This window comes from Saccostrea echinata, unplaced genomic scaffold (assembly GCF_033153115.1).
Source record: "Saccostrea echinata isolate AGI-Se365-2 ecotype Australia unplaced genomic scaffold, CSIRO_AGI_Sech_v1 ptg000030l, whole genome shotgun sequence".
NCBI lineage: Eukaryota > Metazoa > Mollusca > Bivalvia > Ostreida > Ostreidae > Saccostrea > Saccostrea echinata.
Genome location: NW_026889779.1, coordinates 32450320 through 32465715, shown reverse-complemented (window position 1 = coordinate 32465715; position 15396 = coordinate 32450320). Strand labels below are relative to the sequence as shown.

At 33.8% G+C, this 15396-nt stretch overlaps 2 protein-coding genes across 2 annotated transcripts; one reads left to right on the top strand and one right to left on the bottom strand.

Moving 5' to 3' along the window:
• Nucleotides 1-99: 99 nt before the first annotated feature.
• Nucleotides 100-13679, top strand: LOC133197729 (F-box only protein 42-like). Its single transcript, XM_061333908.1, has 9 exons — nt 100-378; nt 3277-3513; nt 3683-3786; nt 4159-4325; nt 4472-4568; nt 6459-6515; nt 11050-11166; nt 11709-11865; nt 12170-13679. Exons 1-9 carry the CDS (start codon nt 204-206, stop codon nt 12871-12873), a joined length of 1815 nt encoding a protein of 604 aa, XP_061189892.1. The 5' UTR covers nt 100-203; the 3' UTR covers nt 12874-13679.
• Nucleotides 13672-15372, bottom strand: LOC133197730 (uncharacterized). Its single transcript, XM_061333909.1, has 3 exons — nt 15255-15372; nt 15010-15099; nt 13672-14551 (listed from the first exon to the last, which is right to left on the bottom strand). Exons 1-3 carry the CDS (start codon nt 15343-15345, stop codon nt 14355-14357), a joined length of 378 nt encoding a protein of 125 aa, XP_061189893.1. The 5' UTR covers nt 15346-15372; the 3' UTR covers nt 13672-14354.
• Between the last annotated feature and the right edge of the window lie 24 nt (nt 15373-15396).

Sequence of the window (15396 nt, the reverse complement as noted above, 5' to 3'; positions counted from 1 at the left end):
TAAAATTAACTGTCTAAGAAAACCCACGCATTTCTTCTCTTCTTTGAAAATCGGGCTCAACTTGCAGAATATTTTGAAATGAGGAAAGTGATCTCAAAGCGTTTCGAATTTTTGTCAACAACAACCGTTACAACGAAAATAAAGAAAACCACAATGAACATTTGTTAACCAGGACAGTTTAAAAACTCATTAACCCCTTTGAAATGGCTTTGTCAACAAAACCGTCAGATAAAGGGACCCAGAGCTCCGTCCAAGGATCTTTACAGATCACAGACCTACCGGAGGAAATTCTGGAATTCATTTTGCTTCATTTGTCGCCCTATAGAGATTTAAAATGTGCCATGTTGGTAAATCGACAGTGGCATCGGCTTGTTCAAGGTAGTTACACTTAAATGAATTAGAATTAGATACAGTATTTTACTACAGTATGTCTATATTTGCAAAGTTATTATGGTATGGTATAGTTTCTATAAAATAACATGAGCATGTACATTGTAATCACTTTTCATTTTGTACTATGGTACTCCTATGACTCTTACCCCCACTTTTATAGTTTATTATTTGCTGAGGAGAGTCACAGCAGATGTCATATAGAAAACCTTGAATTCCTGCAACCAGATGGTGTCACAAGATTGTTCACCATAACATGTTACTATTTCCATCATGATTCAAAGAGCTCAACCTTCAAGGCTTGGAAGATTAAATCACATTTACATGTTTGCCAATGAGCATGTAAACATTGGATAACCATTCATTACATCCATCTATTTCAATTTTGGATTAGAGCCAGGGATTTTTTACCCTTTGATTCCAGGGGCCGGGGCCGTCAAGATTGGGAAAAATAGCGATATTTGGTTGAAATTGGGAAAAATATCTTCATATAAATAAATAGGAAAAAAGAAGCAAAAGTCAAATATTTAATCATTTTTCTTATTTTTTATAGCATGAAGCTGGCTTAAACCAGCTTTAGTGATATGAAATAATACTAGCCGCTGTTGAAGTTCAAAAGCTTAAAAATGGCAAAGCCGCAGGGTATGATAACATTGTAAATGAATTGTCATCTTTTTTACCTTTCTGTAAGAAGTTCTTTAAGATAAAATTTGAGATTGGGTTTGTTACAGATGATGGGTTAATCGGTATTGTTTGACCAATTTATAAGAATAAGAGCGATTCAACCCAGCCTGCCTGAAAATTACCGTCCTAGGCAAACTGGAGGGACTGACATGATGCACGATTATTTATTAAATAATGATCCCGACTTTAATTTTTAAACATCGATCCCGTTTTAAAAAGTATGCATACAAACATCTGTAGTATTTCGAATAACTTCTCAGAACTCCTCGGATGGCTCGTACATCGCACATGGAGAACATAAACACCTTTGTGTCATTATTTTATTTTGATAATTTACACCTTAATACTTTTTTTTCATATTGGGAATTTTTAGGTATAATTTTGGGAAAAACATACACTTTTCAGCATTGGGAATGGGGCCGAATTTCGGCCCCGGAGAGACCCTAAAAAAATCCCTGAGAGCCTCTGTAGTTCTAACAAGGTGGATGTAAGTTGGTAATCAATATAAAATTATCAGCAGTGGGTGCGTGTAAATTAATGAACATTGAAATGTGGTTTGATTTTCCAGAAACAAATCTATCAGTTGTCAGCATTACTCTCTGTTGATGGAAGTTTTGCACATATATTTTTTTTAACTTTAAAACTGTTTTCAGAAGTGGATTCAGAGGTCTCTCAAATGATTTATTTTGATGAAAAAAACATACTTTTTGATTTACATTTTTATGTGCAGATAAAATGAGATTCCCAAAGTAGAATGATCTATATTTGTTATATCTGTAAGGCAAACTGGTTCTACTGGTGGTCAAATAACTCAGTTGGTAGAACATCTGTGTAAGCCTTGTGATTATTAGTGGTATGGTAGTTTTTTCATACATGTCCAACATGTCCAAGAATGAATTGGATGTCAGCTTCAAAAATATTATGTCAATATCATAACAATATCGATCCTGATCAGTACTATGAAATTGGAAATACTGGATACCATATAAGACTTAGGGCTATGTCGATATTGATGATATAATGATGATATCGGATCGATATTGATCCTGCTCTGTACAATTTATTTTCAAGTTTAAGTATAACATAATTATTTAAGGCAACAAGCAATGTCAATGGTAAAAACATTATGGTTTGAAAAATCACAGTAGGGTAAACTTAATCAGCAGAAAGTATATGTGCACAAGTATAGCATAAAGAAATACATCCACAAGAGTGATGATGAAAATGATTTGATATCAAAATGAAATTGTCAATATCGACGATATCAATAGTAGATTCAATCTTCATAAATGTAAAGTATTTAAACATAGACACACATACACAATGGCAAGGATGGTGCCAACCAAGGGTTGAACAAACTTGATTTGTTATCAAAGCGATATCTTTGATATCACACTTCAGGGAAAACTTCATATAGTGATAGTATTCAAGTAACTCGCATTTTGAAAAACACAATATAAGGGTGGTAACCATAATCCATTGATCAGTCATGAATTAATATTATTTGATAGGATATTGTGGATATTTACAGTGAGGAAAACTTTGTAAACAGAAAGTATTCCAATATATGCACAAGTATAAAGAAATATTGTAGTAAACTATAAAAAAGTAATCTGTCGATATGTAACTACATTGTGTCTTGAAAATAACTCTTATTTTTTCATGTATCACAATGAACAAATATGGTTGTTCGGTTCTTAATCATTTTTTTTTCTCTCAGGATTTATTGCTATACTGGCATGATGTAGTGATGGAGGCTGGCTTGGTCATGTGTAGATGTGCATCTTGAATAAATATTTATTTTAAGTATTAATAGTTCAAATTATTTGAAATCTACTTTCTGGCCATATAGTCAGAGAAAGCCTGATATATACATGATATACGTACATAAAGTGCTTCAGTGTAAAATATCCGTAGTGTGCTTCTGTCAATTTAAAATAAATAATAAAATAGATAATAAGTGAGAGAACTTGCAAATAATGTGAATTTTAAACTACATATTATCATAATAATTGATACCATAAAGAAATTGTACATTTTTATTAAACACTTAAGAGTGGTAAAGAATAGTTAGAGTAGTACATGTATAGCTTTATGTCCATGCGACTCCACTGAAACTATTAATAATTGAAATCAGACATTTCTGAGGGATTGTGGTTAGAAACATTAACTATTTCATCGACTTGGTATATTTATTTTCAGGAGTAATCCGACAGATGTATCAAAGCTTTTACTGCGGGATTGTGGATGGTCAGCTGGAGTGGACGGGAATCACTCCCGAGGTGGGATCTAATATCACAGAGAGGTACTCCCATTGTGCCTGCTATTACGACAAATCTATGTACATATTTGGTGGCTGTACCTCCACCAACACAACCTTCAATGACCTCTGGAGATTTGACCTCAAAGAGAGACAGTGGATCAGACCTCTAGCTATTGGTAAAAATTCTGAATTCTGTAAAGAATGCTCAAGAGATACACTTAACATTGTAGAGCCACATTTTACACATACTAGTATTTGTATCACTTGTATGAACATTTACATGCATAAGGTATGTGACCAAGTTACTTGGTCCAAGTATTGAATTGCTGAGTTGAATCATTTCAGGTACCTACCCTTCCCCCAAAGCTTGTGCCAGTTTAGTTGTTTACAAAGACAGTTTAGTCTTGTTTGGAGGTTGGAGCCACCCCACCCCCTACCCTCTCCATCAGGTAATATGACTAAAACAAGATGCATAACTAAACTTTGAAAAATCATTCAGGCTTACTTGGACCTCTGCCACAAAAATAACAAACTTAAAACCATTCCAAGAAATTTTCATCAGTGCAGAATTTCATCATGATTGTCAAATTTTTTGTTGAGAGGACTTTCTGAAACCAAGTGAAAAGTTATATTCAGTTTGATTCTCTGTAGAATTAACTTCAGTATTAACCATTTGAAAACTATACATGTACACTGTATGAGACAGTTTTTTCTTTAAATTTTGTATTTACATGGACAGAAAACATGAAAGTTTGTGTTTGCAGTAAAAATTCAGCTTTATTCCACTGTTGATGATAACGAGTAAAAATGTCATATTCCAGGCTGCTAGGTTTTTCTCAGAGTTACACATCTATAAACCAGAGCAAAATCGCTGGTACCACCTAAACACCATGTCACCTGTCAGCCCTGCCCCCACAGCTGGCCACTCAGCATCCATTGTGGGGGACAGGATGGTAGTGTTTGGAGGGTCACATGTCCCTGGAACAGGGTAAGTTTGCAATTTTCTATTTTTATCATTAAGTTTCAGATCATTTTTCAATGGTTTTCTTGTATATCCATTTAATTTGCATTATTGTATTTTTTGTCTTTTTTTTTTCCATTGAAGAAAAAAAAACCCTGTTGTCTATTTTACAGAAATAATGAAGTTTGGGAGTTTAATTTTATTGATATGACTTGGCAGAGAAAACACACTGGCAACAAACGACCAAATCCTCGCTATGGACAAACACAGGTCGGCAGATTTGTTGAATTCATTAGTCTTTTGTCATATACATTGTAGCTTCACATAGTTAAATTTGCACTGTCATTATAGATCTGAAAAACAGATGATTTATTTAAATTTTAAGTATGAGGGTTGTCCCAGAAAAACGCGAACATTTTCAATATCTTCTGTTTCACTAATACTATAATGTTAAAAATTGGCATACACCATAATCAACATTTTATTAATAATAATTAAAAATTTGAATAAAATATCTCTATAAATAACATTTTTCTCTCAGAGAAACGAATCTTACAAAATAGCTGTCGGCGCAACACTGAGGACGTCAAAACGTAACTCGTGGCATTTGTGAATTTATTATGGAATCGTGCGTCTGATAAAATTCGTTTAAGGCATAAATTCGACACTGTTTTAAATTTTTTTTAGTTATCAAGTTATCCATCTCAGGTATTAATCTGCATTTCCAAAAGTTTGCAGAATTAATCCTTTTAATAAACTTTAACAATTTCCCAACCCAGGTCATAAGTTTATCTAACTGCTTGCTCAGTTATACAGCTGTCGCCACGTTCAGTTTCTGACTATACAGTTTGTCGGTCTACTAATCGCTTCTTCTATCGAATCCAGTCAAGCCATCCTCAAACCTCTTGAGTTTGGTATAAATCTGTGTTCAAGATATATGTTTGTGTTGTTCCATCGTTTACATATCTTTTTCCTGTATAGACAGGGGTCATATCCCGCTCAACAGTACTGCTTGATAATTTGGTGCTCCGCATTCTTGCCCGACGTCACTATTTTTGACAATATCTAAGTAAAGGTGGTTTTGCATCTAACGTCATATTTTTGTCATTTGTGATGCTAAATTAATGAATTTTTACACATGAGTACTTCAGATCATAGAGTTTTTATGGAGGTTATTTTTTTTCACATTATATTTCCGTATAACCTGCTAATAAAGAAAACTTCCCTGACAATGCTATTTCTTTAACTCAATAAATTGCCGTGCGCTGAGCACCGATATTTGACACCCTTTAAAAGCTATTTTTACATGCATATGACATTAAAACCTTATAATATTTTGTCAAAATAGCAAAAATTTCATTTCCCAACAAAGTGCAAAAAATTATTTATTTTGGTCAAATAGTTTTTGAAATATTCAAAAAGTTCGTGTTTTTCTGGGACAACCCTCGTACACATATGGGACTCCCAACACAAATATTCATATACCTTGTACATGTATTAACTCATCTCCCATGAAAGACCCGAGGGAACCAAATAAAAAGGAGCCAGCTGAAAATGCACACATTGCTTATAATAATAATTTCATTAAAGTATTCATTTGTTGAATTGGTTTTCTTTCTCATAAAGCAGAAGTGGTGAATATTGAATAAACATTGAATAAGAAGTCTACTTGAGAAGTCTTCTCATTGAACTGTCTTATCACAATTAAGCAATGAACATATGAAAAAAAAAAAATGAAAGCCCTGTCTCTTCTATGTCAAACTTCTAGGTCAAGGTCATGTTGAATAAGAAGTTGCTCCACTGCTAAGAAATTATTCTGAAAAGACTGATATTTACTTAGTATGTTTTTTTCACCATTGTGATGTTTAAACATGCCACACAGGTGAAAACTGGCCCAAAAATATCAGAAATTTTGGACTACTTAAAAATATACATGAAAGTCAGATAAACTCTTTGTACATGTATTTCTGTCTGATCAGATTAGTCTGTTGAGTATCTGACTTTGAGTTTAGCATTCTAACTGAGGGCATTCTGCAACTTGTTAAGTGTAAACTTACCAGTAGTTTTATAATCAGTAGACATATAAAGGTTTTTGAATTTAGTATCTTTTCTAAGAGAAAGCATTTAGCAGAGTGTTGATAGTAATATTTACATTGACAGGTTACACTGGATGAAAATCACATTTTAGTGGTGGGAGGATGTGGCGGGCCTAATCAGGTCAGTGGGTCACTTAAAATACTAGTACATGTATCTATAGCAACAGATTAATAGTGGTCAAAGTATTTATAGCAACAAATAAATAGTGGTCAAAGTATTTATAGCAACAAATTAATAATGGTCTTCTTTCTTCTTTATTGTTACTTCAAGCTTTCCAGCTTATCAGTACATGTATATACAATATAGTACAATATACAATCAGATACAGTAGAGAAGTGGATAATTTACAGGAGAACAAAGGAGTAACAAATTAATAATGGTCAAAGTACCTATACAAACAAATAGATAATGGTAAAAGTATTTATACCAACAAATAAATAATGGTAAATGTATTGATAATAAATTGATTGCGCCCATGGGAAAAGGGCCCTTATGGCAATTTTTACACATTTTAAGTTTTCATGGATATTAATAGAGCAAGGTTAGAAGTTGCCAAATCTGAATTTTTATGGCCCTACGTCAACTCTAAGTAGGTTTTTTCTTCATTTATATCAATGATACTTTAACAGGTAAACAATGACGTCATGTTACTTTCGCACCAACGTCAAAAGTTTTCAGAGTGAACATGACTTTCAGGTTGCATTGTAATGTTACTACGGTAATAAATGTATGTTATTGAGCATTTCCAGAAACATTTTTGAGTCATTGTCTCTTTTAATAATTGTATAATATGATAATAAATAGTTGTATTAACTATTATCCATCATGCAGTGGTGTATAGAATTATGAGTGTTTGTTCGTTTGTTTGTTTTACATTTCACTATGCTGGAATGTCAGGAAAACCCGAGAAGCAAGCGGCTTCTGTTCAGTATCAATTTATTCTCTCAAAACCAAAGTATTTATCTCGTATAATAATCGTTTGAAAAACCTGTAGAATTCATTCGAAAATCATCTCACTTTAAGCATAGCTTTCGATAGGACAAGATGTCATTTTTTTTTTTTTTTTTTGGCCGGGGGGGGGGGGGGGGGGGGGGAGGGGGGGAGGTTGAATCCAGTATAAACGATATCTCTTTCAAAATGTGAAGTTAAAATATATTTCAAAAAAAATTCTCGGGAACAACAATAAAATAGATGCTGCTGGGTAGTGAAAATTTGTTGGTTTTTTTTTTGGGGGTTGTTTTTGTTTTCTAAATATAATTAGACAGAAAATTTGTGAAATGTAGTGAGTTACCGTATACGCTATACAACAATTTAAGGACATTAAGTTGATACACTGCATGTTAAGCAATATTCGATAAAAAAAATTCAAACAAAAAATCAGAAGGACTTCTGCCCGCATGTGGTAACAAAACTTCCTTTTTTTAAATTGAAATGATACGTATACACATTTTTTCAGTCACAGCAAGGAAAATTTTTGAATAATTAATTTTAAATAAGCAGGTCGATAAATTATAAACAAATGGATGAATTATAATTCACATGCATTTGAAATGAAAGGAACAGATCCAGGATGACCAGTGGTTGGATTGTGTGTGTGTGTGTGGGGGGGGGGGGGGTGTTAAAAGTTAAATGACAGAAACATGCAATACTTGTAGTTAACATGAGTTTAATAGCATACGAGGGTTGTCGTATTTTTAAAATCTTCCTACATTTTAGATTTGTAGGGGGGATGCCTTCTCACCACCAACCCCATAACCTCCAAATACGTCATTTGGTTAGGTTTGAAATAATATTGAAATAATTCCTCAATTTATTTTTGCACCTTGAACTCTCTCCTTACGTACATGTATATGAGCAGGGTCATTTTCAAAACAAACAGCGATCATGAGCTCCACATGCCTGGAACTGGAAACTTAACTGCTATCAAATCTAGTTAATCATGAGAAAAATTGCGTCCTAGAATAACGATTTTGTTTGATTTTGTAAAATTAAATGGTTTTACAAGAACATGTATACACTGGGTATTAATAGATATCGGGTATTTTATTGTCATTTCAACAAATTTTATCCGAATTTTGAATGAAATCAATATGTCATTTTTTAAAATTAATATCAAATAGATTTTTCTAAGAAATAAATCATAATAATTATATATATGTTGTCGTTATGCATGAATCAATGACATGCAGATTTATTAATAGAATTTTTTCGGCGGGGGGGGGGTGGTGTAAAAATTAATTGAAAGTTTTATATATCCAGTCAGTTAAATGCGACTGGTTCATAATATTCCTTGACTGGCTGAGTTTTTAAATGACAAATTTTTAAGATGTAGCACACATTTAGGTACATGTAAATATTGTTATGTGATGGTGTGTGTAGAATCCCCCTCCCCCCATTTCTCGCGGCTTCTTTATCGTATGAAATTCTAATGTTATTGTTTTCAAATGTTATTGTATATGAAGTTTTACAATATAAAAATTCCATTCTGGCCCCATGCCACAGACTTGGATATGCTTATCCTTGTAAAGCTTTACAGATACACTGTAAAGTAGTTAGGTCCCGGTAATATAAAATGACCCTGGCCCTCTTCCCGGTCTCCTGCACTGCCACAAAAATAAAAAATTGCAAACATATTCTTAGTCTTTTGTGCAGTATATTTTTAGCATTTAATTTAATTTGTACAATCCATGTTTAAATACAATGCATGTTTAAATACAATTTGATCTTAACAAGATTTATTTCAATAAATCCAAATAACAAAATCAGCCCGTTTACATAATTCAACGGCAAGTTAAGCAATATCATACTAAACCGATAACTGAGATTATTATTTCAAAAGAAAAAGAGTTTTAGATTGATAATAGAACTGTTATGACATACAATGCCGAGATTCTATGAATGACAAGGATTACATATATTTGACTTTTAAGTGACTAAAAACTGCAGATAAAGCTAAAACCTTTGAACTTTTTCATGCACAACACGAGTACCAAAATGTTATATTTTCGAGTTACTGAAAATAAATAGACAGCAAAAGAAAAAAAAAAAGAGATAGAGATAGAGATTTCTTTTCATAATACGATATTGTTGTGTTTTTGAAAATTCGCCTTTTCATTAAAGGTTCACATTTCACATTGTATTAATAAACTGGATTTAATGTAACATCTCTCTCTCTCTCTCACACACACATCAGGTATACATACATGTTAACTTTTTTTTTAAGCTAGAACAATTAGAACAATTTTATTTCATTCGGTAGTTTTTGTTTGTTTTCAAGTACTTACATCGGAAGTGGCAACAACAAAAATAAGACGAAACAATTTTTTTAAATTTCATTTTATTTTATTTTATTTATGATCATTATTACTGAAAAAAAAATTAAAATTCAAGTTATTTTAAATAATTTCATGTTAAAATAAATAGATGCACATGTAACAGATTTAAAAAATAAATGAAAGCCTGGTTCAATGTAGCATCTATTTCTTATTCTATATTTTTTTTCTCTTTCACTTTGACAGCAGCTAGTTCCATAAGCTTTCAAAAATACTTTTAAAGAAAATATAAATATAATACTTACAATTAAAACGTTTTTTAACTGATGATAAGTAAGATTTTTAAAAATATTTTTTTATACTACTGGAGCAAATTTGTATGAGTATGTTGATTTTGAATGGTGTTAAAAAAAAGAAAGAAAGTCCCTCTCTGGTACCTCTCTAGTATTTCGCTTGTCAGAGTTACCTCTCTTGTTTTTATTTATAGTTCTTAAAAATAATATCACGTCTGTCATTCGTTCGTACTTTTGCTAGATTTGTGAAAACTTACAAGAATACTTTTCTTTTCTGTTGGAAGAAGTGTGATCAGTTTCAAATTTTTGGCAATTAAAGCATTTTACAACAAAAATTTATGCACGATGTACCAATGCTTCAATGTTTACATGATCGATGTGTTGAGAATGGTGGGGCGGATCTTATACAGGAAAACGATTTCCTGTGCATTATTTTGATAATATACCCGTGTCTAACAAATAACTTCAATTTGTCTATATATCAAAATCGCATTCGTTCATCCATATTCAATTATCCAGAAAATCACCTTGTCTGAAGCTTCTATATACATGTATAGGAAATGCAAAGCCCAGATCAGAGACGTATAAAGCTACAATAACATGTAGTAAAGAAACGGGTCTCGAATAAAATTCTAAATATTTTAATTAATATCAGTGGACTAGAAGATCAAGAACTGAATTAAAGATACAAATGAAAATAAATAATTATTTCAATGTTGAGAACAACGACAAAAGTGAGCTAGACGTGTCAAAACGTAAAACACGTGGATAAAAAAAATCTGCGTCGACGCTCACCGTCTGCAACGTCATATCTTTATGACGTTATTTCTCTGTTTTAGCAAAATTGCCATAAGGCCCTTTTGTCATGGGCGCAATCAAATAGAAATAAAGATCAAAGTATCTATACCAACAAATTTTGTACTGAAATACAATGTATAATCTTTACTTTTATAGTAAACTAAATAGCTTAGAAGGAAAATGTATGACTGTAAATACTGTACACTGTGCCTACATGGTCAACCTATAAACAATACTGCACACTGTGCCTACATGGTCAACCTATACACCTTTTTGTCATTTCTATCTTAGATTTTCAATGATCTGTGGCTACTTTGTCTGGACACTGACCCTTGGAGTTGGGATGAAGTGACCATTAATCAGCCAGAATTCTCTGCCCCTCAACTGTGGTGCCATCCGGCTTGCAAGGTAAGCCTTTTTTTAAATATTGGCTTAAAGTTTACCTTTTTAGGTCACCTGAATCACCATCATCTGTTAACAGTTGTATATTTTTAAATTCTTCTTGAATACTTTTTGTGCCAAATGTTTTCAAATTTGAACATAAATTTTTATTTTCATAATCGATGTTTCCATTGGACTCTAGGGGCATGGCAAAAATAGCCAAATTTTTAAAAATCTTCTTCACCAGAAAGAAAGAACATTAAGCTCTTTACCAGAAAACCCCACAGTGAGGTTATTCCTCTAGGGTGGGGCCAAAATGGGCATGGTGAAAATGTACATAGAGATAAAAAAGCAATTTCTGTGTTGATTGATAAACTTTTTTTCGTCTTTAAAACTTGCTATCTGAAATCAACAAAGGTGAAATGGGAATACATGTAAACCATAAATATACATTCCTAGAAAATTTTGTTTGAATATTCCTCATATATTTATCATATCTTAGATGGCTTTGAAATATTACTTTTTGGCCTTTAGTCATTCATATAGATTTCAATACTTTACTCCTAAAGGTAAATGACAAAATAATAGTGTTGAGTAAACCCTCCAAACCTCTGCGACCCCCGTCCTCAGACCCCCGGAGACCTGCTAATTATGCCTACAGGAATAACAAGATCTGGGTCCCTCCACATGAATCACCGAGGGAATCAGCTGGACCTCAGTCTAATGGTAGGCGTAGATAATCAACTTATCAATCAACTCAAATAAAGTCCACATATTGTACATATAATATTATATTGTTGGATGTATTTGAATTTACACATACAAAAAAGGCAAACCTTATAACAGACGGACTCGTAACTTTGTTAATGGAGTTGTTTGATGTAAATGTATTTATAGCTATCAGAGGGGTCTTCTTTTAATTGCTTTAATATTTATTGATTATATATTTTTGAAAGTTTGTTTTGTCATTCCATTTTTACATTTTCAATACATGTATTAAAACCTACAGTGTAATAACATTTCTTTGCAGCCTCAAGACAAACAGGTGCTACCTTCAAACGACCCGTTTCTGAAAGTGATGACAGTTCAAGTGCTGATGATGAAGAAAATTCAGGTCAAAGATCAGACAGGGCTCATCTAGAGTTCAAACATCCAGGTGATGTGGTGAGGGGTCGAGGTCAGGTTCCCTCACCCAGAAGATCACCGGTGTCTCATAGCCGACTTCAGAGTTATAGTTATGTAACTGACCCTGACACTTCTGGTCCATCCATGCAGGCTTTCAGCACCAGCGATGCTCGTCCTGGGGTGTTAGGTGGACGACAGAATGCTGTAAAAAACAGGGAAAAGCAACTTGAAGCACTGAGAAAGTTTGAGGAGAGACTAAGGGAAAGTTTGGCAAGGCAGCCAGGGTCACAAGGTCAAAACCAACCAACCAATGACAATGTCAGGAAAACTCGCCTGAGGGAACTCCGAACACCTATCCATCTACATGTGCTGGACATTTCTAATATTGTGCAATCTCGGACTGCTTCCTGGCAGCCAGTAAAGGAGAACCTTTCACTGGAGGCTCCTGAGGAAACAATATTTTACACCCTGGTGGAGGGGCGAGGAGAGCTGGTCATGTTTGGGGGGATACAGCGGGACATTCAGTCCATGCAGAGAGGGATGGATGTCAAGTCCCATGTAGTCAGCAACAATCTGTACATGTTGTCTCCATCCAGAATGTCCCTATGATAGTCAGCAACAATCTGTACATGTTGTCTCCATCCAGAATGTCCCTATGATAGTCAGCAACAATCTGTACATGTTGTCTCCATCCAGAATGTCCCTATGACAGTGATAAACAATCTCAATAAGTCGTTACCATCCAGGGTGTCCTTATGATAATCAACAACAATCTCAATAAGTCGTTACCATCCACAGTGACCTTATGATAGTCAACTCATAGAAATTAACATGTCACCATCCACAGTGACCTTATGATAGTCAACTCATAGGAATTAACATGTCACCCTCCACAGTGACCTTATGATAGTCAACTGATAGGAATTAACTGTTCTTGATGAATGCTTTTAAATGAATTGTTAAGAATGCTTGCATGTGAAAGTAAAAATGAAGGCAAGGTTCTAGTCAAAATTTCAGGAATTTTGTAGTGTTTGGATTAAATACATCTTTGCCTTGTGTATTAAGAACATTTAGATTGTTTGTATACTCTTCTAAACAAATGTTTGAAAAAAAAACTATTTTATGTATGTGTAAAACTAGTAAAAACAAGTTATTTTTATAGGTTTTGTCACTCTTTGTACAATATACAACAAAAAGCTACATTTACATTTAATTTTAGTGAAAGCTTTGATATTGTCTCATTAGTTTTGGCATGTTGGACAAATCAAATGGCCTTCAATTTCATCTTGTTCAAGGAGAAACTGTTGTTTTTATGTGATGTACATGTACATGTACTACTGGACATGTTGTAGTTCTATTATTTCTTCTTAAAACAACAAAGTAAATTATGTGAGAGAATAAACAAAATGAAATTCTCTGTGAAGTTTATTGTACATGGATGTGTGTTTTATACTGTTAAATTAATAGGATACCATGCTAAGGAAACAATGATCACATGATACAATGGATCAGGATCTCTACATTTTGTGTAGTCATGTGTGATCTCTATTATCCACAAAAAGAAAAGGGTAACAACAATATACACATAAAGGATCAGTGACAAACTGAACAAGCAATTTGTCTGTGTAGTACATATGTATTTACAAATTATGTTCAAAGGAAAAAAACACTTGTGAGCTCATATTCCTCATGAATCTTTCACAAACAAAATAGGAAATATACCAATGAAAGACATTTTTCTAATAAACCTTTTCCATCCATCTTAGGCACACACAAACACAGCTTACAAACCACATAATATGTTTTACTAATACATGCATACACACACATGCAGCTTACAAACCGCATAATTTGTCTACTTATACATGCACACATACTGATATGAACAGCTTATAAACTGCGTAAATGTCAGAGGTCTTTTTTTGTATCTTTGATGATGCCCTTGACATTATAAAAGACAATGTTTTTTTTAGAATTAAATCTTTTCCATTCCCCTGTAACAGGAACTCCTGACAAGCTTGACTATATTACAGATCATTGACTATATTACAGATAATGGTGCCCATTCTTTGAGTCTTGTTAAGTGTGAGCTATGGTTCTAACTGTTCTGCGATGTCCCCGTGCTGTATGGAGCGGAGTTTTTCCGCCAGTGTTTTAAGCTGTAGTAGTCCGTTAGGTTCCTTCTTTTTCCACCTCAGCATCAGACGGTACACCTTCTCCACGGGATCCCAATCCTTCACGTCCTTCTCCACATCCTGGTAATCCTGACTCCCAAGGGTAGCCGTCACTGAAAATTACAAAATTCATTAACGTCCATCCTCATTTTATGCAAAGGTAAAGATTCCAAAGCTACAAACCTTAATGAATATTATTTATATGCAAGGCAAAGTCCCACAGCAAATTAATGTTCCGATGATGTACATCTTTGGATGACCTACTCCCAAAACTTTAACCCATTCAATCATCCAGAAAATGAATGTCAGATGCAGCATATTACAAAGCACTTCTTGTAACTAGTGCATCCTTTGATGAATACATCATCCATACTAGACCAATGCAAGGAAAGGACTTATTGATAATGGACATGCCTCAAAAACAAATCTGTTAGATTACAGTGTAACATCTGAAGCAGGTATGGTAGTGTACAAGTATTCCTGATCATTCCATCATGCAAGTTTTTTAGGAAATTGGAAGCAGAACTTTAAGATTGCAAGAGTTACGCCCCTTGACGCAGTGTTGACTTACTCCGGTATAACCATTGTTGGGTGTCCGGAGTATCACAGACCTTCTGCGCCACCCACGCCAGCTCCCAGTTCTCCACCTGTCGTGTAGAATCTGAAACAGAAAAGCTGATATTGTTACAAAGTGACTCAGGTGATGAAATTGAGATCTTGTTTCCACATTATACATAGTTCCGTTTTAACCTTGTGCACATAGGCCCTAAAAAATGAAAGAAAAAAATGAAGAAATAATATCGATAGTCATACTACCGTAAACTACAATATTCCTAACTGTCGGCATTTGTTGAGGCTCCGGAACCGGGGCATCTCCGTGTCCTAATGTTTTTGTTTCACGCACCATTTTGGGAATTTCCCCAATCTATATATAGAATACAACTTTCGTGAAAGAACT

What these genes read in the sequence shown, in the direction of transcription:
- LOC133197730 (XM_061333909.1), bottom strand. Translation starts at nt 15,345, where the DNA reads ATGGTGCGTGAAACAAAAACATTAGGACACGGAGATGCCCCGGTTCCG. An exon ending in TAGGAATATTGTAGTTTACG is followed by an intron (nt 15,100 to 15,254) that starts GTAGTATGACTA and finishes TTTCTGTTTCAG; the next exon opens with ATTCTACACGACAGGTGGAG. An exon ending in CCAACAATGGTTATACCGGA is followed by an intron (nt 14,552 to 15,009) that starts GTAAGTCAACAC and finishes TGTAATTTTCAG; the next exon opens with TGACGGCTACCCTTGGGAGT.
- LOC133197729 (XM_061333908.1), top strand. Translation starts at nt 204, where the DNA reads ATGGCTTTGTCAACAAAACCGTCAGATAAAGGGACCCAGAGCTCCGTC. An exon ending in GATCAGACCTCTAGCTATTG is followed by an intron (nt 3,514 to 3,682) that starts GTAAAAATTCTG and finishes GAATCATTTCAG; the next exon opens with GTACCTACCCTTCCCCCAAA. An exon ending in GGTGCCATCCGGCTTGCAAG is followed by an intron (nt 11,167 to 11,708) that starts GTAAGCCTTTTT and finishes TTACTCCTAAAG; the next exon opens with GTAAATGACAAAATAATAGT.